This window comes from Hyalella azteca, unplaced genomic scaffold (assembly GCF_000764305.2).
Source record: "Hyalella azteca isolate HAZT.00-mixed unplaced genomic scaffold, Hazt_2.0.2 contig7236, whole genome shotgun sequence".
Classification (NCBI taxonomy): domain Eukaryota; kingdom Metazoa; phylum Arthropoda; class Malacostraca; order Amphipoda; family Hyalellidae; genus Hyalella; species Hyalella azteca.
This window is the reverse complement of record NW_025937364.1, coordinates 134,894-157,338: the sequence shown is the minus strand read 5'-3', so window position 1 is coordinate 157,338 and position 22,445 is coordinate 134,894. Positions and strand designations below refer to the sequence as shown.

At 39.0% G+C, this 22,445-nt stretch overlaps 2 protein-coding genes across 4 annotated transcripts in view; both read right to left on the bottom strand.

Annotated features, from left to right (window-relative positions):
- Positions 1 to 306: 306 nt before the first annotated feature.
- Positions 307 to 9,689, bottom strand: LOC108672474 (protein white). 3 transcript variants are annotated; one of them, XM_018160141.2, is made up of 17 exons: positions 7,068 to 7,302; positions 6,522 to 6,690; positions 6,226 to 6,342; positions 5,419 to 5,540; positions 5,100 to 5,171; positions 4,693 to 4,791; positions 4,114 to 4,260; positions 3,798 to 3,889; positions 3,245 to 3,452; positions 2,916 to 3,035; positions 2,533 to 2,664; positions 2,036 to 2,153; positions 1,752 to 1,862; positions 1,405 to 1,510; positions 1,095 to 1,278; positions 813 to 936; positions 307 to 560 (listed from the first exon to the last, which is right to left on the bottom strand). In XM_018160141.2, exons 1-16 carry the CDS (start codon positions 7,110 to 7,112, stop codon positions 829 to 831), a joined length of 1,950 nt encoding a protein of 649 aa, XP_018015630.1. In that variant the 5' UTR covers positions 7,113 to 7,302; the 3' UTR covers positions 307 to 560; positions 813 to 828. The 3 variants fall into 3 exon arrangements, with proteins under 3 accessions (XP_018015630.1, XP_018015632.1, XP_018015631.1); XM_018160143.2 differs by lacking the exons at positions 307 to 560; positions 7,068 to 7,302 and adding an exon at positions 9,380 to 9,689 and having other exon boundaries at positions 566 to 936; XM_018160142.2 differs by lacking the exon at positions 307 to 560 and having other exon boundaries at positions 566 to 936; positions 7,068 to 7,301.
- Positions 9,690 to 11,487: 1,798 nt separating this feature from the next.
- The window catches only part of LOC108672465 (probable JmjC domain-containing histone demethylation protein 2C), a 133,368-nt gene continuing 122,410 nt past the window's right edge, over positions 11,488 to 22,445 (bottom strand). The window contains exons 9-18 of the mRNA XM_018160132.1: positions 22,156 to 22,342; positions 20,404 to 20,745; positions 16,605 to 19,079; positions 16,269 to 16,431; positions 15,937 to 16,091; positions 15,282 to 15,701; positions 14,791 to 15,050; positions 13,970 to 14,667; positions 13,333 to 13,649; positions 11,488 to 12,953 (exon numbers count right to left, since the gene is read on the bottom strand). Of these exons, the coding sequence (XP_018015621.1) occupies positions 12,615 to 12,953; positions 13,333 to 13,649; positions 13,970 to 14,667; positions 14,791 to 15,050; positions 15,282 to 15,701; positions 15,937 to 16,091; positions 16,269 to 16,431; positions 16,605 to 19,079; positions 20,404 to 20,745; positions 22,156 to 22,342 (5,356 nt within the window). The 3' untranslated portion in view covers positions 11,488 to 12,614. The remainder of the gene's footprint in view (positions 12,954 to 13,332; positions 13,650 to 13,969; positions 14,668 to 14,790; positions 15,051 to 15,281; positions 15,702 to 15,936; positions 16,092 to 16,268; positions 16,432 to 16,604; positions 19,080 to 20,403; positions 20,746 to 22,155; positions 22,343 to 22,445) is intronic.

The following is a 22,445-nucleotide window of genomic DNA, read 5'->3' as shown; positions in this document are numbered from 1 at the left end:
TGAGTTTAATAGATGGTATTGCTAACTAAATAATCGAGCAAACTACTAACTTTCTTCATCGTGTGAAAGTTAAATTCTAGAATTGGAAGAAGAAAAAATGCAAATGGTCGACATGAAAGTCGCTTGATTGGCATTGTTTAGAAAAAGTTGCTACTATATGCCTTCATCGTAGTTCTAAACAAGCTTCATACTTGGTCTCTTCAGGAATCTGGACATTCGTATTTTACCACAAAAATTTTACAGTTAGATAAACCGAATTGAAAAGAAATGAACAAATCTATTGTGAAATTTTCTGAGTAAAATATCAAAATTCATCATATTTAAATTCCATTATTCATTTAGTATAAGATTTTCATTCATTGAAATAGGGAAATCAATGAAATCACCTTTCACCGCGCATATCAGATATATTCGCCGCCCACACTTGATATTATAACCGAACATCACTCCTCGATTAGAAGACAAGATATCGCTGGTGTTAGAGGGATCTGGGTGGTTTGGACACCTCCATTACAAATTATTATTTATTAACAACTGTACAGCAGGGTAACGCACAAACTAAATATTAAAGACCAAAAAGTTTACTATGTGCAGCTAGTATAAATTGTCAAGGCCTTTTTTTATACATGAAGTACTGTGAAATGACTGAAGACGAATGCAATGCCTCATACCATACATACGGTACATAACGAATTACTAATCTAGTTTACGTCCCGAATTCCATTCTCCTCTTGGTAATGTGAATGGAAAGTTTGTAACTAACACTGAAAACACATTAATATTTTCTGGGGAAAATCCTGGAAGACGTAGCTCACGTTGGTCAACTGATTAATCACTTTTCTTTCGGTATAGTCGTCCAAATAGGAAAGCGAAAGCGATGATTCTGAAGCCAAAGAGCAAGGCGAACATGACACCGATGTCCATTCCAAAATTGTCCTGAAATTTAAACACATCTTAATAACGGACGTTATGAACATATGTATTGACAAATGAATACAAAATAAAAATAAACCGTCAGATAATCGTCAGTTTTTCATTTTAAATTTGACATAATTGCCTTGTAACAATCAAGAAAGTCAAAAATATTCACTAACCGATTCAAAGTTGAGATCTCGCAAGACATCGTCACCAGTTTGGTAAGGACAGAGACTGCTGGTGTTGTTTCCGAACTCGCATCCAATACTGCCGAAATCATCCCACTGATTTATATTCAAGGCCTCATTGGCGTAATTGAACCACGAAATGTACTGCAGCCAGATGAAGTACACCGGTACGGAACTGCAAATAATTTCATGACGTTAACAAAAGAATTGGAAAAATATTATTAAAATACTTTAATAACTAGTGCAGGAACCACCAGTATGGTCTTTAAGAACGAGATCCGTTAATTATAGCAAGTCTTACTCGGAGTTGAGAAAGAAGCCTCCGAACAACATGAACGGTATGATGAGAGGAGCAGCAATGGCCAATGCCATCTCGAGGTTGCGAGCTAAACATGAGATGAGATAGCCTGAAGGTGAAACGGATGAATTATAATTAAAGTAGCTCACATTTATGAGATAACTTAAATAACTCGGAAAATAAATTCAAGTTCAAAGCTTTTCATAACCGTATTTATTTTACACGAAAGAATTGAACGTCTACATCATTTATGAAGGTAATATCAAATTAAAAAATCCCATTGCAAGGAACTGAAATTTATGATTATAAGCTAACTAGAAATCGGCATATATATTAAAAAGAATACAAACCGAAGGAAACGCCGATATTAGCAACTAGAACGATGATGCCCATACAAATGAAGAAGTTATCCGCACCAGGATTCAGTCCAACCATGTAGTAGATCACACCCACGAACAGCACTGAAATTATGATTATTGGAAAATAAGTTACGAGAATATTATTGAAAAAAAACACAAATAAAATAAAAAATAAATATTTATTATTCAAAATAGATACATGCAAAACATTTTAGTTTATCACAGGTTTTAAGAGACATTTGGATGATGATTTGACATCAAAACAATTCAAAAACCTGGCTGAAGAACTGCCATGGGGATTTCTGCAACATTTTTGGCGATGAAGAACACGTCTGAGCGATACATGCCGTTCTCATGCTCACGCGTGAAAATCTCTACCTCAGTTGCGAAAAGCTGTTGAAAAAATTAACTGAATACATGAAAAGATTATCGTTACTAAACCAAATAAAGAAGTCATTGCAGAAACGAAAACAAACATTACTGAAGTCAAGTCGATCACAGTGAAACGTTGACCAAGAGGCAAAACTAGATAGCCACTGCCAAGTAGCTCTTTTTAAATCAACCAAATTTCTTAATAAATCACTAAAAACACTTTCAATACAACCAATATTAGCATATCAGTTGCCATTATCAACATGGGAAGCCAAATTAACTTGATAAATAATTCGGAATAGACATAGACAATTTCTTTTAAATTCAGGTATTATTATTCACTTCTTAGCATAACATTGAACATTCTTGCGAAAGTGAGAGAACAGGTATGAGTACTTACATTGACCACCCCGAAGGTGTTCTGGAAAGTCATGTTGGTGAGCAGCAAGAAGAGAACGCTTATGCAGTTCTTAGCGCCTGCTTGGTCATTTTCTTGATCGAGGAAGATGAGCCCAAGTAATAAAGCAATCATCTGCAAGAATTTTTGTTAAGCGAGGGAATTCACAATCAAGGAATAAAAGCTTAATGTTACTCTCCATCAAGGGATAAAGGCTTAATATTACTCAATAGTAAATTCTTGCTCAACGTGCACTGTGTTGCAAATGCTGCTCGAAAATTAAGACGTCTAATTTCATTGATCTCTTTTTATTTATTATAATACTGCATCTTGTACAATAATGTCGAATAATTTAAGCAAGGCATTAGTTGTCGAGAGTTCCTTACAATGGTCTGTATGATTTTAATGCGCAGTTGAGTAGGATCCCTCAAAATTTCCAAAGTAGAACGCACGAGCACAGCCGAGAACTGAGAAGTCCAACTTGCTTTGTAAGGACTTTTATGGGTCTGAAAAAAAATCAGAGAAAATTATTACAATAAAAAGAGAAATTGGTTTGGTGCTGCTGTATCTTGTATAGGCTTACTTAATTTACATCTACACAAGTCTGGCAACAAAAAAAAGTTAAATTCAAACATCAAATGACTTTCAAATTAAGTAAATACATTGTCGTTTAGTTACAAGACGGAGAACGTTCCCTTTAGGAAAAATGCCGTACTTTGGAATCTGAAAATACGTCCTCCTTTTTGCCCCCGGCGCTGTTGGCCAACACTTGTCGTGTTACTTCCTTCCCTTCATTTGCATCGTAGTCGTCACAAACTTTAGCGATGAAACTCTTCGATTCTTCTTCGCGATCAGGCTCAACAGCCAACGTCATGATGAAGAAGTCAGCGGGGTTGAAATTATCAGGGCAGGTCTTACCCGCTCTGCAAAACGGACAAAATTCAAACAGTCCTGTAGCACTAAGCGATACTAACGATCTAAAGCAGTAACCAAGTTGAAGCTATTCAGGAATTGATCCAAACAGTCAACTCGATATAACTGACAGAACAGGTTTTGCTAAAAAATTTATGTAGAAATACAATTCGTAAATGTAGATATTTGAATTAAATTACATTATTGAGGCTTTAGAATTTAAGGGAAGAAAGTGATTCAGTATTAGTTATGATTATCATTGTTGCTGAAAAATGAAAGCAAAGCCTATCAAACAAAATATTATGAATTTGTATAAAAATTTAGGAATAAGTCTAGGAAAGTCATTAACGACTCGCCTCTCAAAGAAGGCGAGAGCCTCTGTGGTGAGACCCAAGAAGGCGACACGCCCTTCAGCCATCAGCAGCACGCGATCGAATAGCGCGAAAACCTGAAAATTAAGGAAAATTAATACTCCTCACCTAAAAATGTAACGCTAAATGTAAATATACCAACATTTCAATGGCCAAAAACTAAGCAAGCGTATAAAAGATATGATTGTTTAATTAATACAAGGGGTTTTGCTCAGTGTTGAGAATCTCCAGGCTCCTTGAAATTTGAATAAAATGCAGCTGAGACCAAGAGATGCACAGATATAAACAATAGAAGTCGCACTTCAGAGCTGGGCTGATGGATTGTGCTGATGATAGTGCGTCCTGTTTGGGCCATGTCTCGCATCGCTTCGACGATGGTTTGGGCCATGAAGGAGTCGAGACCTGTTGTTGGCTCATCGCACAGCATCAGTGAAGGGTTTGTCAACACCTGCCCAAGACTCGGCATCAATATAGGGTTAAATTTTACCATCAAGTGAAATCACATATGAACATTGCATGTATGAACACTACCAGTGAAGTACCGATGCAATAATGAATTAATTAATTTCGAGGCATGAGGCAAGAGGATCCTAACAAAGCACTAATTTAGGAGAGATGAAAATAGGTTCTAATTCGACGATGGAATCAATTTTCGCCAATTTATCCCTTTCTTCTGTAAACAAGTTATACACAAGAGGAAATTATTTATACATTATAATTTTTTTACAATTATACATTATTTAAACATTATTGTTTTTTTATAATTATACATCATTTGTAGAATTATACACTATTTAAATTGAGGAGGATTGAGAAAAAACTGAATACCATTAATTTTTCTCAGTAGAATTAATCATTGTCAACAAACCAATAAACAAACCTCGCACGCAAAAGCAAGTCTCTTCGTTTCTCCACCCGAAATTCCTTTGATACGACCAGGAATCCCAATAAGCGTGTTCTGACACTTGGTCAAGCTCAGCTGGAACGACAAATCACGTGTTACGCTAGTTCTAAATATTTATACATTTGCCTGCAAAAAGAAGTTATTATTCAGAGCCTTTCAACAGAAATTTACAGCGCGTTTCAAGCGACATTTGTCAAACGAGCAGGCAGTACAATTTTTTCCATTCTTGGATTGCATGCATTTAAATTTTTACTTAAATCAGAGGAAATAACGCTGCTTATCAAATAATATAAATAAAAATTATAATAATATTAGAACGATCAATTATTTAGAAAAATATTCAATTAATTGCAGGAAGCAGCAAAAATTAATTAGCAGCCCACCTCCTGCATGACTTCTCTCACGCGTTCCATTCGCTTTTCGTGAGGTATGTTTCTGTCCATCCTGAGACGAGCCTGCAGACAAGGACACCCTTAAAAACTGACAAAACTATTGTTTAACTATTTTTTCCAGCAATATATCAAAATATCTTCAATTGAGAGCTAGATTATTTTTTTTACCTGTCAGTTATTTTTTTTCCAGCAATATATCAAAATATCCTCAATTGAGAACTAGATTATATATTTTTTTACCTGTTAGCTATTTTTTCTAGCAATATATCAAAAGATCCTCAATTTAAAACTAGATTATTCATTTTTTTACCTGAAATATGAGTTGCTCTTTGACGGTGAGGGTTCCCACGAACAGATCGTCTTGTTGTACGTAGGCTGATTGGCTCGTCAGCTGCGACGGCTTCATAGTCAATCCATTGACGCACAGATTGCCTTCGTTTTGATAGAAAAATTAATTCATTGTAAAAACAATTAAAATATGTACAAAGCACTATCAAGAAAAATGAGCGTTCTTTCACACTCGCTCGATGATTGAAGGCTTGTTCATTGGTCAGCAGGTAAAAGTACTGATCCCAGAATTTTGAACATAGCCGTAAATGATTTCAATTTAATGGCCATTACTTATATTGATATATTCAAGAAAGGTTGTTAATGCGTTTCAATTACATTGCGTCAAGAAACTTTAGCATTAACAGAATCTTGAAAAATCATCGCTGCAATGATTTACTATCAGATATGTTATGAGTGATAGCGATGTATTGTCAACTAGCTGACGCTAAGTCGGGGACGAGTTAATGCAGTCTACCTCCATGCAGTCACTTAATCTATTGTGTTCAACACACTGGCTCAGTCATGCTGAAATATTGTCGCATCTAATGCCACAGTGACTCAAGGATTGTTGCGCAAAAATATGTGATGAAAATCAATCATGATTAATAGCACTTTTCGTGCATGGATTTCAAAAGATGATCAAGATATCGAAGACTTTCAGGGACAATCGCTTGATAGCAAAATCATTGTTGACCATAAAAAAACTTATTACTCAAGGTCATACTACATGTGAATTTTTCTCGTTTATTGCTGAACATGATAACTTGCCACAACTTTGAGCACGAACCAGATACGTTGAGCAGGTCACCGCCACGGCCGGTGAGCACGTTTAGGAGCGTCGTCTTGCCAGCACCGGAAGCTCCCATGATGGCAAGTAGTTCGCCTGGCCGACAAATTCCCGACACTGATCGAGAACAAACATTCATTACATCCGATCAAATGCATCAGCTTTGAAATATATGAGGAGAATAAATTTGGAAGTTAGGATGTTTTCTCAGTTCGGTTATAAATTAAACTCGTTACGATAATCTAGATGAAACTTCGGATGGTTTACATTGACGATCGATACGCGATAAGACTTACCATTCTTTAATATATGCTTAGTGGGTGCGTTCTTTGATTTCTTGCCGCAGCAGCCAGTTGGTGGACGAGCGAATACGTTTACATTGTGCCAGGAATAAGTTATTTGCTGCGTAACTTTCGACTGGCTTCGTTGGAGTCCTCGCTCCACGTCGATGATTGAATCATGGCCCTGATAAATGAACACCAATATAACCAAGGTACAGATTTGGTTCAAATTATAATGACGCTCCACTCAAAAGCTGGTAAAAATAAGACGCTCAACTAGGGATATTAAGATTATCGATACGCCAGCGGCAGAAACAAGCAATTACTTTTAACGGTATTTCCTCAGTATTTACAACGCTCAATTAAGGAAAAGTCGACTCATTTAGGATTCTTATTCTACCCGCCTCTCAACGCAAAATAAAAACTGTCTGAATACAGAGATATGCTTAAGAATAGGACCGATATAATTATTTACAAGAAGCACACAACTGACGTAAAATTAGATACATAATGTTTCTACCGAAAAGAATACCAACTTATTAAGTGCTTCAGGTCACTCACTTCAGGCTCATACGCAGGGTTAGAGTAGGCTTTATCGGAGGTCATATTTATGGGTAATCCGCTTCCATTGACAGACTAGGAATAAATAAACAAGCAAAAACTTAACCATAGAATATACACAATATGATGAAACTGCATATGAACTAAATTATTCAATATTCAAGTCATGCATCGGAGGTACTTCTTAGCGAATATTTATTCGTGGGGTAAGGCTTTGTTAATAAATGTGGCAAAACGAATCTAATCTAATGAACGTCCGCAAAGCAATAAGAATAAGAGAAATAAAAGATTTTTCTTATTTTCAAATTTTAAAATCTAAAGTCTAGATACAAGTAGCAAAAAAAAAACAGCCAAGAGTTTGTAGTTATTTGCACAGCTCACGTCGCAATGCTGCGCCATTCATTACGTAACTATTTTTCAACTAGTTTCAATGGCCTTACAATTCGTTTGTCGAGATTCCATTACTCGACCCAAATTAGTGAACTTGACTGCCCCTCAACACAGGAATGATATCCGCAAATGATTTATTTGATTAGAAACCAGTGTTATGCAATAGCATTTCCGCGGCTGTTAGGACAGCCTGGTTCCCTCAGAATGAATGTACCCGCATATGAATAGAGGTGCTACACAAACTTTCATTTTAGGAATAACTTCAGTACGTGCTTTCCTTTCTTGAAGCTAAACCATGTCACAAAGCCACAATGAATCAAAATCATTCACATGAAAAAAAAAATAAAGATCTAGGGTCAGCACTAATGAAAAGAGTACCGTACACTGCTGGACATAACAGGCAATGCTGGCTAACATCTATCATAGTCAATGGCTGACCAGCCTTGTCTTATCGCTATCGTCACGGGTATCTGAAACCCAGACAGTAGAGCTAGTCGTTGCTATAGGTATAACATACACATAAATAATTGCAAGTTAAACAGAAATCGTAATCGCCAGGAGTCAATTAATTTCATCTAGAGTGCTGCTGATTTGAATGTTACACGAGTAACTCTAATTTAGGTTTTAAACAATAATGGTAAACATAGTCATTATAAAGAGTAATAAAGTGAATTTATTGCGTTTGACCCAGTAAAAAAACCTTGATTGAGTGGAATGCCTGACCTTGCAATGATGGAGCACCACAATCAGAATGGTATCAGCGAGATAAGTTTTATCTTCAATAAACGCAACGCAAGGATGAGACTTGTATCAGTAAATAAATCGAACACGGAATGTGTTCATTCATGTTCCAGCAGCAAGGTTATTTGTAATCACTAAATCAAATAACAAATTAGACAAATTTTATTTATACTTAAATTTTTAACGAGTACTGAAGTCCAGTAAATTACAAACTATGATGTAAAAATAAATAATGGCTTCAGAACTTGAATCTCTATCGCTTTAGACCAGTGGTTCCCAAACTTGTTTAGGCTGGCATCCCCTTTGGCTCCCCCAGTGAATCTCTAGCCCCCCCCCCCCCCCCCCCCACAAATTAACTTTCCCCCCCCCCCCCACACCACGACAGACACGTATAAAAACAAACGCCACTTTCTTGATAATTACCGTAGTACGCTGCAATTTTAAAAGAGAAAGGTGAAACACAAATGTGCATTTTACAAATAGAACCCCATTCAGTAAACCAATATATTTTGTTACATTTTTAACTGTTTCAGCACTAGAAATTCATGACGGCTCGGACAAATTTGCGGCCGGACTCACGGCCAATCTCCAAATTCAGTGACCAAGGAATATCTCCCAAACTAATGAACACAGCTCGATAAAATGTGGAACACGTATTCATTAGGACCTAACAGTGATGTTTAGCTTGTGAAAAATTGTTAAATTTCACTTTCATTCGGGAGTTAAATGGCGTTATGGGCCGATATTTGCAGTGATCAAAGAATTTCTTCCAAACTACAGAACAGATTCGAACGAAATTTCGAACATAAATTCCTAACTACCAAACGGTGATTTTTAGCTCGTGAAAATTTATTCGAGTAGGAGTCATGTTCTGCATGTGTTGTGTAGCTACAAATCGTCGAACAAGATTACAAACTTCTGACTTCGACTTTGCGGCTTGCCACATCCCTACTGCCCCTTTCTTCCTCACCGCCCTTCCAGATCTTTCCACCGCCCCCAGGGGGAGGGGGAAATCGCCCACTTTGGGAACCACTGCTCTAGACAATGAGCAGCATCCAACTTTAAATCCAATACAACTTCAGAGCTTAAAGACAGCAAATATTAGCGATTGAAATGCTACTCTGTTATAAGCGAGACCTCTAAAACACGAAAAAATTAAAGCATGTGAAAATGATTCTTACCATCATATTTGCGGTGTCACATAGGTGCAAAATCAGAGCTGTCCAGGATCTGTTGCGTGTGTCGTTTCTCAGATGCGTCCACGGAAATCGAACGAGTCGTATATTTTGTTGCCTACTGTGTACAAAATTTCCTCTCCAAACATGTCGATCAGAGTAGAAAGTAATTTGACACTCGAAGGCACTGATATCCCCAAGTCGAAACTTGAAACTACGATTTGTAGGGTTTGATCGAAACTTAATAAATAAAAAATCTTTTTTGATTGCGCTAGTACAAAGATTTAGCGCAGAAAAGATTTAACTCAGTTTTGTTTTTAAAATATATACCTAGTTTCTTCTGAAGGCCCGGCGACATTAGTGCAGCTGGCGAAGTTATACCTAGATAGGCATTGACGGTAGGTAAAAAGTAAAGTCGATGCTAAAACAGAAACTTATCAAATTAAATTGTGGGAAATTTAATATGCAAGCTTCTTGTGAATAGCGAATGAAAGTATTTGCAAAACATCAGTTACTTCTCGAATAAAAATTTTGCATTTATTTGAAGAAAATTGTTTTCCGTCCCCGGAAAATTCTCAATCACATCGTGAATAGTTTCCCATCTGCCTATACGTCTGTTTATCAATAATCAACTGGTAATATCTACGTAATTCACCCTCGTGTGAGTCCCGTCCTAGAAGATTTTTCGTGGGTAGGCTACTGCAAAGTGCCAATATCATGAATATGTCACTCATGAAGGATGAAGCCTACACGTAAAATTTCGTCCAAATATGTGAGGTACGTAGTAAATGAAGTATTGAGAAGAATCATCAAACTTCATTTAAAGTCAGTTATGATTTTATTCGAGATATCGAGCGTTATGTAGACAGTAGACACCACCTCAAAACCATAGAAGCTACCTAATCAACACTCGTGTCAATGCCGCTGCAGTCGCACGTCTCCAAGAAACTATAAACGGAATTACACCACAAATTTCAAATTCGATCTGAACAGCTGCACAATTTTCATATGACAATTAAATATTATAAATTTTAGTATAACAGAGAGTACTTATACTGTTTTTATGGACAAATTATGTGCAAGATAAGCAGATCGGCGACACATTTGGCGTGGCCGCGTGGTTACAACTAAATTCAATTAAGAGCATGATCACGCAGATGCTAGCTACCTTTTAGTCGCAGTATAGTATTAATCTCGTGGATGTGTGGAACGAATTGAATAACCTAAGATTACTTTGCAAGTTCATTCATTCTAATACATACCAAAATGTTCAACTTCAGCAGAAAATGAGGAATTCCACTTAGTAATTCGAAAAACTAAACGAATGTCCCCGAACCGGCAGCCAACCACGACGGCCAACGAAAATCGAGTGAAAAGGATTGTTGATGTTGGCTACCCTAGCCGGTAGGTCTTGTGCGAACTTTCTTTTCCATGAAGTAGGGTAAAACTGAATTTTTAGAATCAATATAATTACATTCGAGTTGGGTAAAAACTGAATTTTTAGAATCAATATAATTACATGTATAGCAAAAGTGGTTTTATTATTTGCAATGTCATTTGAGCTTTTGCTTCCATATACATCTTTTTCCACGTTTATCATATTCAAATACCGAGATAATGACTCAAAAGTAGTTGATAGAAATAACATAGACGCAAAAAGTTCACGCAAGAAAGATTATGCGCTCAATTAGCTTATATAGTGTTCTTCTTTATTCGATTATCTAGCATTCCACGAGGAAGTTGATTCGTAATGTGCGATTAATACCTCAACAACTTTGCGAGTTACTTTACATAGCTATTTAAAAAAAAAGTAGGTAGGTCTTCGACGAGAGAAACTTTCTTTGAAATGTTCAACGCATTATTGCTACTTCAGTGCTTTCTCGGTATAAACTGATTTGATTTTCTACCAATCAATTCATTAAGATAATCATAAAACAAACTAAACAGTCTTCTGTTTCTGCATTGGTATTCGTTTCAGAAACATTTTTCAGTTTCTGCATTGACAATTTGCTTCTTTAAAATCATCCTTAGCGAACGCTCATCTCACCGATACATGATAGCGGAAGTGGGCTATCTATAAACAAAATTTATCACAAGGAAAAATAAAAAAACAATACAATGGCAACATTTCTCCTATTTCAAATTGTGATCTGTTTACATATTGACAGTACAAAAAGTTAGCACGGCGACGTAGGCTGGGGCAAGAGCCTGCGAACATTCCACAACTACGAAAAAATGTACACTTTCTACAGAGCCCTTACTAAAAGAAGCAAATAAATTACACCTTTCAACACGATCCAAGTATTTTTTCTAAGATCGCAACAATCTTCAAATGAAAATCAATGCCGATAATGAAGCCATCCTGCAAAGGAACCTTGCATCAGCCTTTTTTACGAGTTATTACATGGTATCATACATGCAGAAACGGAAAAAAGAAGGGTACTCTCCATGAAACAAATTAAAATATAATATTAATAATAATAATAATGACCGTATGTTAACTGATGCCTTAAGTGGGCGTTGTAGCGCCCCAGGAGAGGGAAAAATGACATCCAACAAATGGGATGGGTGCGCAAATGAGAAGAGCCAACTCTCCCACCACAATGAGATCACGTTACAATCAAAGCAGGAAGCTTGGCACTACAGCGGAGCTGAGGCGACTTCACCTATAAAACTTAGATAATTACCATCTTTATAACAACTGGTCCGGCATCAGATAAACTTAATGAATTAGCAGAGGCGGCGACAGCAACATCAGCTGCTTCTTATTAGATGAATGAGAGCCAAGGTGAAAAGTAGTGATAGATCCGAAGAGAAAGCGTCAAAGCTGAATGTTTCTCTTCATTTCACAAGTCACCAAGTCAAAAATGTTATAGTATCACTAGTACACTTTACACTGTGCAATCATTACAATTACGATGTTTACACCAATGTCTTCTTCAAAACACTCAACAACATAGGGAGTATAATAGTTTGCACTCAAAACTAAGAAAAAACATGTAACAATGGTGACACATCACTTTCCATTCAGAAATGAGAATATTCCAAAATCGTACTTGAAATTATCAAGTGGACCTTTAGAAAAAATAATCCTCATTTGACAGTGATAGATATATATCGATTTCTATATATTTATTCTATATATTTTCAAATACCTCATAAATCGAATGTAGACGTTTGGAGTGTCAATATCGACCTACGGCACACACAGGACTACGTCACTAAATCATTTGAGCAGTTTTCAGGATTCAGGCTGCTGCTCTCTCTTTATCTTGCCATCAGTGGAGGATTGATCGCCACTTGGAGATGCAGCGCCGTCGACACAGTTGTTTCCACTTGAGTTAGTGCCATTGCTGCTTGAGCCGTTGCCACTTTGTAGCTTTAACTTGTGGGCCATGAGCACAGCGACGCTGTCCTTCATCGCATGGTAAATGATATTTTTGATTTGTAATTTGTCTTCATGGTTGGTGTGACTGTCGCTAAGATGCCGGAACTCTTGGGTCAGATGAAAGCAATGAGCGACGTTCTCAGGAGACACGAAATCTTCGGCCACTTTGATGCAATTGTGAAGATTTCGAACCTGAAATAATAAAAACACTTATAATCGCATACACTTCGCATACAAACTGAGTCAATTTATTAACATCAATCCAAGTTCAAGTTTGAGTCGAAGTCATATGACCATGCATTGATTGGATAAAACTTAGCAATTTTTCATTGAGTAAGCCAGCAAGTTAACGGAGTTTATTAGGGTAAAGCAGAAACTTCAAGAGGGGTAATGCAGAAACTCAAGAGTATTTATTAAGGCAGATTTTATTATGGTAAAGCAGAAACTCAAGAGTATTTAATTTATTCGCACAAATGCCATTTTATGATAGTCCTAACAGAGCCACTAGGAAAAGAAAATATAAGCAAGATAACAATGAAAGCTATACTAAGTGAGGCAATACGATTATTACCTGGTGCGGGGCCCCGGCGGGGATGAAGATGGCATCTCCCATGCACTGAAGGATGGAGTATCCCTCAACACCGTATTCCTTGTAGAGTCTCTCCCTCAGAGGACGATCAAGATACCAACTCTGATCATGAATGGGGTCGTGGTAAGGTTCCAGCTTTACGCCGTTGGCGATAGCGACTTTATTGAGGAGATCTCTTATTTTGTCGGCATCGCGTGCGTGGTATATATGCCACAGAGCTCCTGGGACGGTCTCTGGCTCACGGGCGCGACGACGTGTGAGTAAATCGCAACCAGCGTCGTCAATGGCTTTCAAGGCAGCTGTAACAATAGAACCAAAGAATTTTCAATTCATATTCAGATTAAAAACGCACAAAAAGAGCATTACCTTATGATATGGCTTCCCGTCGTTAATGGCTTTCAAGGCAGCTGTAACAATAAAACCAAAGAATTTTCAATTCAGATTCAGATTAAAAACACACAAAAAGAGCATTACCTTATGAAACACAATTTCGCTGAATTTCGTCGTCAAAATGAGGAAGCGGTACGAAGTAAATTATAAATTTATCGCACATCAAGTTCTTGAATTAATTCACTTACAAAAAGTACAATTAATAATGAGAGATTATTTTGAAACAAACCTTTGACATCTTCTTCCGTGCTGCCGTCTTTGGGTACTCCGGAGTAGCACATTACGTTGACAGCATCAGAAATGTCTAAATGCAGATTTGTTGAGGCCTTTTGAGGATATAGGGCCGAACCGTAGGCGATGTACATCTTAGGGCCAAGATCAGGTTTGACAAAGCATTCCGGCAAGCGGCCAGCCAGATTTAGAGTTCCGTCTCGTCTTGTATAGTCGCCCATAGGAAGTTTCTCCATTAGATCTTTGAAGCGCATAGGCAAAAATTCGGCGAAATCGTCACCAGGAGGCCAGTCTTTTAATTTTAAAATCATGGGATTGCCTTTTTCATCTTTAAGTCTTTTGCTGTAGTTTTCAAACCCGTCCCAGAACTTGCGCATGGTTTGATTGGGAACGATGTTGCCAGTTAGGCAATTGATAAGATCGTTCTTCACTTCTCCAAAATCTTTAGCGAAGGAATAAGGCCTCCAGAGATCCTGTTTGAAAAGTTGGCCAGCACCAGAAACCATTACAGGTTGTCCTCTCTTCCATTGGTCTTGGAAAATATGAATGTTGTTAACGTTGGTCGGATCGTGCAGACGTAGCAATTTGCCATCGCAAAGCCATGAGTGCTGCACATTCGGATACAGTAATGTGCTTTCTACTTTCGTCATAATGCGAATAGGCAGTAGATCACGGCCCACACGTTTGTAATTGTACCTGAAAGGGAGAATAACATTCATTTAAAGCCGGATACAGGGATGTTACACATGAAAGAAAATCTTACATTATCACACGCAAAAATGCATCAAACTTAACATATTGAATTCAAAATAAACTCACTTCCTGATGAAATGCTTGAGCTCCAGTTGTTTGTTATCCAGTTTAGTTTCGGTGTCCGCGGTGTTTGGTTCTATTACGCACGATATGAGATCATCCAAAGTCTCGAGCTTCGGCTTCTTCTTTGTGTTGGAGGGCGGATCATCCTTAGTGTGATTCGCGCGGCTGCTCGGTCTGGAATTCGGACGTTGCAATAGCTGACGCAGCGTAGATTGATTGCCATCCTTGTCATCCGAATCACTTCCAAAGTCAGAATTGGAGGTCTGCATGAAATTAACAAAATAATAAATTATAACATGTTGAAAAATACTGATCTCGACATTAAATATACTGAGGTGATTGACCTAATTTAGAGACTGGTAACAACGCAACAAACTAAAATTGGTACGTATATGAGCAATTGATTTGAAATTCAGTTTGAATATAGCATAACATTTTGAACGAAAATGGGCCAAATAGCATCATAAATATTCATTATCACGCCAAAAACGTACCTCACTATCGCGTTTATCATTCGATAATGCGACATTGGCGAAGAAATTAAGAGGAGAGTTTGCCATATCCTCGTCATCTTTGCCATTAACCTTGTTCTTCTCGCTCTTAATTGAACCGTTGACAAGACCACAATTAGGCTCATCCTTCACAGAAACGCCTTTCAAAACGCCGTTCAGTTTTTTGTTCTCATCGCTTTGTAGAGCTTCTTTTTCCTTATATTTTTGAGCTTCTTCACAATTACAAAGCTGTGGCAGGCCAAAATCGTATCGAACTTGGTGTACCATCTTTCCCAGCTCCATGAGAGCGTTGCCAGAAATAATTTGAGTGAGCATGAGCTTGTCCTGTTCATGCGGCACGCGGGAGGTGCAAAGCAACCATTGATATTCGTCTCGCTCCTTGTTGCCAGCATCATCCCACACCTGAATGTTAAAAGGGTAAGAAATGAGCGGCCCAGGCTAAGAGGGAAAAAGTTCAATAATAGTTTTGAAAAGTTATATCTAGCGGCCCAGGCTAAGAGGGAAAAAGTTCAATAATAGTTTTGAAACGTTAATCAAACAGGCAATTCGTTTCGCCTTCGTCTGTTGAAACTGATAGAATTCCATCAAAAAATCGCCAGTGTAAGGGAGCACGGATGTAATACCTAGTATGACTAACCTTGACAGTTCCGTTTTTCCGTCCCTTATAGCAGTCAATGCATACAACGAAGCCGCACTTGCTACATGCCCAGTGGATATTGAAGAGAGTCGTTTCACAGACGTCGCACATTTCACGTACGCCTTGTACAACTCGCTTCCAAGCCACTGTACAATCTGCAGAACCCAAAACAAAGGTGGGGAATCAATACTAGGCATATAAAGCGAATCTTGGTCATTCATATCGGCAACGTAAACAAAAAATTTTGAACCGAATAGACAACCATAAAACCATCATAGCGGATTATCGGTTATATTGAACATCAACAATTTTCATAATTAAGGTTCACGTACCACTGGCCATATGCAGCTGAGTGGCTTGTTTTTCTTGCTGTACTAAATCACACAGTTGATCGCCCACATGCGTTATGAGAAACTTGCTTTTCTCAACATCGAGATCAGGGACAGGATTATTGATGTCTGGAACCCACAAACGCAAGTCTTCACCATACGCATCCTGCAATCAAGAGTAAAATTACACATTGGAATTCAACTTGATCCATACGCATCCTGCAATCATGAGAAAAAATTACACATTGGAATTCAATTTGACAATTTAACAGCTCGTGACCGAATTTCAAGAATTTCAAAATGTAAATCAAATTGCAATCGTGCATCTAATTTAACCACCTTGATTGGATTAGAGAAGCCAGCTACAGCCAGCTGTCCGTTTTTCGTGTAACGAAGTCTCCTGAAAGCGTAGAACCTGCAGAAGATGTTTGGCATTTTCTTGTTGCGCTGATTAGGAGTCCACCTGCACTCGCGACATTTAGGTAGCTTCGGCGATACTTCAAAACAAGAACCGTCTTGCAAGAAGCTCTCACCCGTTTTCTTCAGCTGATGTAAAGGTGGTTTCTTCAATGGATCTCCAACTAATTCTTCTTTCAACTTTTTCGGCTTTGGACCATCTTCTTTTTCCTTCTCGACTTTGGGCTTCGGTTTCCTTCCTCGTTTCTTAGGTTCTAGATCTTGCTTCAACGAAAGCCGGCTCGACTTTTTACTAGTCTCACTGCCGTCACTTTCCTTGTCACTCTCACTATTACTGTCACTGCTCTTCTTGGGACGCTTGATTGATCGCTTACCTTTCCCACGCTTTGGTTTGTGCACAGCGTTGCCGTCATCAGAATCAGTGGATGACGAATCTAGGTCTCTCGCATCTTGAGCATGCCCATTAGGAAGAGTTGAGCCCCCTTTACTTTTCCATGAAGGCAAAGATCCCCTGCTACTTCCATCTTCATTTCGAGATGATTTACCGTTAGCCGGTGACTTCGGACCTCCTGCATTAGAATTATTAGTGCTACCCCCATTCATGGCGGCTGTAGTAGCCCCAGGTGAGCCATTGGGTCCTCTACTGGAAGGAGAAGGGGACAAATTATTGGGAACTATTTCGGGACCACTTTCGTGACGATGCAGCCAGGCTTTCTTTAGTTTATGGACGTAACCCGCTCCAGATGGGCCAGGACTGTTAGATTTTTCTGGTTCAGATTTACCGGAAGGTGTACCAATGGAATTAGAATCCGGTGAATGAGTGCTGTCAGGCCTCGAAGGGGTTGGAGTGACTGACGCCGGAGGTTGGCTAGGAGGTCTCGAACCATTGGAATTAGCCTGCACAGGACTGAGGGTACTATTGACGTTTGTTTGAGCAGCTAAATTCTCCACCGATGTTATTGTAGTCATTGCAGGTGAGTAAACAGGGCTTGGCTCGGGGACTTTAGATAAAAGTGGTGCAGTAGAAGTTACTTCTAGTCGAGGCTTCTTAGTATCTTGGGGAGTGGGTGTCAATGTCCGTCGCTTGGCAGGAGATGCCCCTGGATCATCTCTCCGACCCAAGTCCAATGGTTGAGTTTGCGCTGGGTGAACACCTGGAGCTTGGAGAGGCGTCTGATGCTGCTGTGCCGTAGTGACTGGGAGACCAGTCCTCGGACCAGTTGTCAAAGGTACATGGGATAAAGCCGGCGATGGTTTAGGATGAGGAGATGGAATATTACTGGGATATGATCTTGCGTCGTAAGGAACCGCTCGTTCGATGTGCACCCGAGCCTCATGAGGTGGTGGAGGGGCTCTCTCAGGGTTTCTATTACCAGAATGCGCTGGTGGAGGCGCTGCGAGTAGCGCTTTAGCATGCGGTATGTGAGCTGGCAATCCTCCACGAGCAGTGTGTTCCGGCTGAGTGTAAACTTGCTGAGGAGGTGGCGAGTTAACTTTCGATTTGAGAGGCCCTTGCTGTGACATGTGCAATGGGTTCGGTATTAAACTCACTGATACTAGCGAAGTATTATTGCTTACGTGACTTGAATGGTGCGAGCGTGAAGGATGTTGACTTGAGTGCAGTGAGTGGGGCGAGCTAACAGGCTGATGGACAGCTGAGAGCTGAGCGTGGGAAGGGTGAGAAGCCAGACTAGCATGTGCTGCGTGGATAGAATGCGCAGACTGATAGGAAGTTGACGGAGATTTTGAAGGGTAGTAGCGGTCATGAATGGCTGGAGATGAGGTCGACGGATGAGGTGAAGACTGAGGTGGCCGGGTTTTAATAAGATCAACACTATGTGGGGAAGACGCCATGGATGACCCAGGTCGAGAGGAGGAATCTAGGCTGATGACCTGATGCGATGAAGGACCACTACTCCCTCGATGTTGAGACTGAGTAATTTCATAACTTTTATACATGTTCGCCGGTTGGTAAGGACTCGCTCTCCCAATAACTGCCTGTTTGGGACTTATTGAATGAGATTTGTCGTACTTCGGGTCCGGTTGTACAATAACGCTAGATTTATCATGATGATGCATACCGTAGTGGGGGTCACGATGTTTGGGGTCTTTAACGGGGGCAAAAGCAGTCGCAGGATATGCATGCATGGTAGAAGCCGCTGCATTGGTAACTAGAGTTTTCTCAGCAAGCGATTTAGAGTGGGCAGGAGGTGGCACGATGCCTTGTTCTCTTCTATCATCTTCTTGTCCTTGACGATAGGCTTTGTAAATGCTTTCTGATACCATCCGATCAGGCCCCTGATGCCTTCTTGACAATTCGTCTCGTTGACGCTGCTGATGCTGTTCCAGAAAACGGCGTTCTTCCAGCGGATGAATTGATGTCCACCCACCGCTCTTCTGCACAGAAAAAACAATTTGTTATTGGAGTAAGGCTCGTACAAAACGAACAACAAGGATATACAACTCACAAACCATTATAGGGAAACCGGATATGAAATTTCGTGCAGAATAAGCTCTCTAAAATCATAAAATAATACGCATTAAAAGGATGTGACGGTGTTGTTTGATATTATTATCATTGAATATGACAGCATTCTCTATTGAAAACTGTAACGCGCTGATCAGAAATAACAATAAATATTACATACCGAAGAACACACTCCAGGAAAAAGAGAGTAACAACAATAAAAGCTCAGTGACACACATGTAACAAGCGCAAACAAAATTCAATTTGAAAATTTGAAAATAACGTCGATCTCCACCAAAATAAAAATTTGCATGTAATTGGCACGTATTATTGCTGAAAACCAACAGATATGATGAGCACTAATAGGATTTGGTAGACAAAATTTAAAATTTTCAGAAATTAATAATCAAATTTATATACGGTATTCACATTAAATGAGAACATTAAATGTACCATGGGGCATTTAAGGAAAAGAAAATAAGTTTTTCTTGGAATATGTGAAATAAGTTTTTCCAGCAAAGAAAATGTAACATTCCAAACATGCCTAACAAGAAATAATCAAGCATAAATTAGACGCTTGCGTTCTTCCCGTTCTTCCAGTGAAGGGTAGGTGGCCTTCTCGCACATCACATCATTTTGTAAGCGATGAGCTTGCAGTAACATCAATATCCAATAAACGAAGATGCACACAAAACCAAAAACAAAACAGCGTAAATCGGTGACCATGGCGCCAATGATGCTGAGATTCGTCGTTCGAAGCACTCGACTTTCTCCGCAGAAAGCACGAGTTCACAACAAGCATAGCATTCCAATTATCGTTAAAGCTATAAAACCCAGTGAATTGAATGATCATACATGTTTAGTCTAAAAACTTACATCGCTTTTAAAAGCCACCACAATTCTCCAAATAAAAAGAAATTCTCATTTTCGATTAAATATTTAACGTAACGCCGCGCAGGCTGAACAACTAAGTCGGGCGGAAACAACCACAGACATAAAGCACTGACGAAAAATACCAATATAAAATAATAAATAACAAAGAGCAACGTGAGATTAGCAGCGAAGGCCGTTTGGAGCTCATTAGAAATGTGAAAATAAATTTCACACTTCACTAAAATGAGAACATATCAGCGCGCTATACAGCGAAAAAAATTATTAATCGATATAGTGGGACATTAATGAACACCAAGAGCTCTTTGCTGAGAAAGACATTCAAAAAGGAAAACCAAGAGGAGCAGAATTAGATATTTTTACCTGATTGGATAGAGGCTGATATACAGATGTAGTCGTGGGTTGGGACTGAGTCGCTGGTTGTGGAGGGTAGAGTGTGTTGATTTGTTGCTGCACGTGGTGCTGTGTTAGTGAAGTTTGTTGCGTCTGGTGGTGAAGAGGTAAGTGGTTGGCAGAGGAGAATGTGACTGAGGGTGGATGGTGTAATGACGAGTTGTGGGTAGTGGGTTGGTACTGGTTAGAGTTGTTAGAGCATGCATTATTGCTATTATTGTTGAGTTGGTGTAGCGGATGGAAGTAGTGATGATAGTTGGTGCTGGGCGTGATAAGGTTATCGGTGTGTCGCATCACTGCACCACTACAGGGCTAAACACCAAAAAATGATTCAAAGTTAGGACTACAAGCATTGAATAGCAGTTGAGTTATCACCAATATCAGTTTCAACCATTAATAGACAGATGTCAAGTCTCACAACAATGTTATGCCTTATGAACACTATAATTGTATTTTATTTTTCACCCGCATTTTTTAATCAACTTTATTTCAATATTGTTTCTTTTTTCAAAAGGCATTGTTCAAAAAGAACATTTAACAAATTCTGTTGTTTTTCATAACAAACGAACGTTGTGCATCATAAACCATGTGAATTATCAGTGTGTTCGTGATTATTTCTACAAGAGAATAAAGAAAAACTAACCACTGAAGACAATTACAAGCCTGCCACAAGCTTTATTCTAAGGAGGCTAATTGACATAAATGTCTAAATTTGCCCCGATACATGTACCTAAAAATCGATTTGGTTCTATTTATATTCTAGAAATAATTTGAGCAAAAAATTTGGTTGAGAAACACGTAAAAAGTCTAACAGATTGTAGAATAAGAACGAATTCCGCCGAAGGGCTTAACTTCACTGCACGACTTTAGGGAAGTTTTCTTTAGCGCAAGAAGCAAAACAGGCACAAAGTCATCAAAATTACCTGAAGCAAACAGGCTTCATCTGTCAGGGCCAAATGCAGTGGAGATAGATCCACTACACCGCTCGTGTACTGCGAGTCAGTGTGTCCTCCCTTTTCTCTCTCACACACGCACACACACATACATACACACAAACACACACTCACACGCGAGCTTCAACCTCGACCTCGCTACAGCGAACTAACCTACACATGTGTAGAGACACGCGCATTCGACAGTCCACTCGCATGGCTGCCAATGCTTCCATTTCCTCTCTCTCTCTCCTCTACTTTGCTCTGCTAATGCAGGCCTGGCTCTTTGTGCGCCAGGTGACTTTACTTATCAGCGCTTACAGATTAGTCTGTGAATTGTAGCAATGCTACAAATCTCAGTCATGTGCATGCCCTATTTGATTAGCAACGAGCCAGCGGCGCTAATTCATATGTGGATGCTAATTCATACATGACGATGACCAACCGAAAAATTCTTTATGGAAACACTGGAATTCATACGTGACGATGATCAACCAAAAAATTCTTCATGGAAACACTGGAAGGCTTATCGAGTCGTTCTACTACACGCTGAATTTCTGATACTAGATTGGCACCAAGTTTCAATTAACTTGAGCTGCCCATAAAGAAAGAAAATCCTTACCAAGGGATAGCAATAGCTAATTCTAGACTCTAAATGCAACGAGATCGAGGTCAGAACCAGGAAACGTCGAGCCAGCAAGGCAGAAGAGTTATGAAGTAAGAAGTTCAAAATTACCTGAAATTACAGACTTGAACAAAATATTGACCTAAGAATTCAGAAAAAATATACCTTTTGTTCATGAAGTCTCAATGATTCTTCAAAGTGCTGTGCAACTTGATGTTTTTGTCGTTCCTTCTCTTCTCTGATTTTCCGTTCCTCTTCTTCTCGCTCTCGCATTCTCTTCTCCCGTTCGGCAGCTTTTTCACGTTCCATTTTGACACGATCTTTTTCACGTGCATCTAATTCTCGGCGGTCTCTGTAAGAATAAAAATTTACAATCATTAGATATGCATTGTTGCAAAAATAAGTTTTCATCTGTAACAGCAGTTTTCCCGCAAGCTTATCTCCATAACACAAAC

Coding starts and splice junctions, on each gene's coding strand:
- LOC108672474 (XM_018160141.2), bottom strand. CDS start 7,112: ATGACCTCCGATAAAGCCTACTCTAACCCTGCGTATGAGCCTGAA. Junction 2,154..2,532: donor ACACCTTCGGGGTGGTCAAT/GTAAGTACTCAT, acceptor TTTTTTCAACAG/CTTTTCGCAACTGAGGTAGA. Junction 1,279..1,404: donor GGCTTCTTTCTCAACTCCGA/GTAAGACTTGCT, acceptor AATTATTTGCAG/TTCCGTACCGGTGTACTTCA.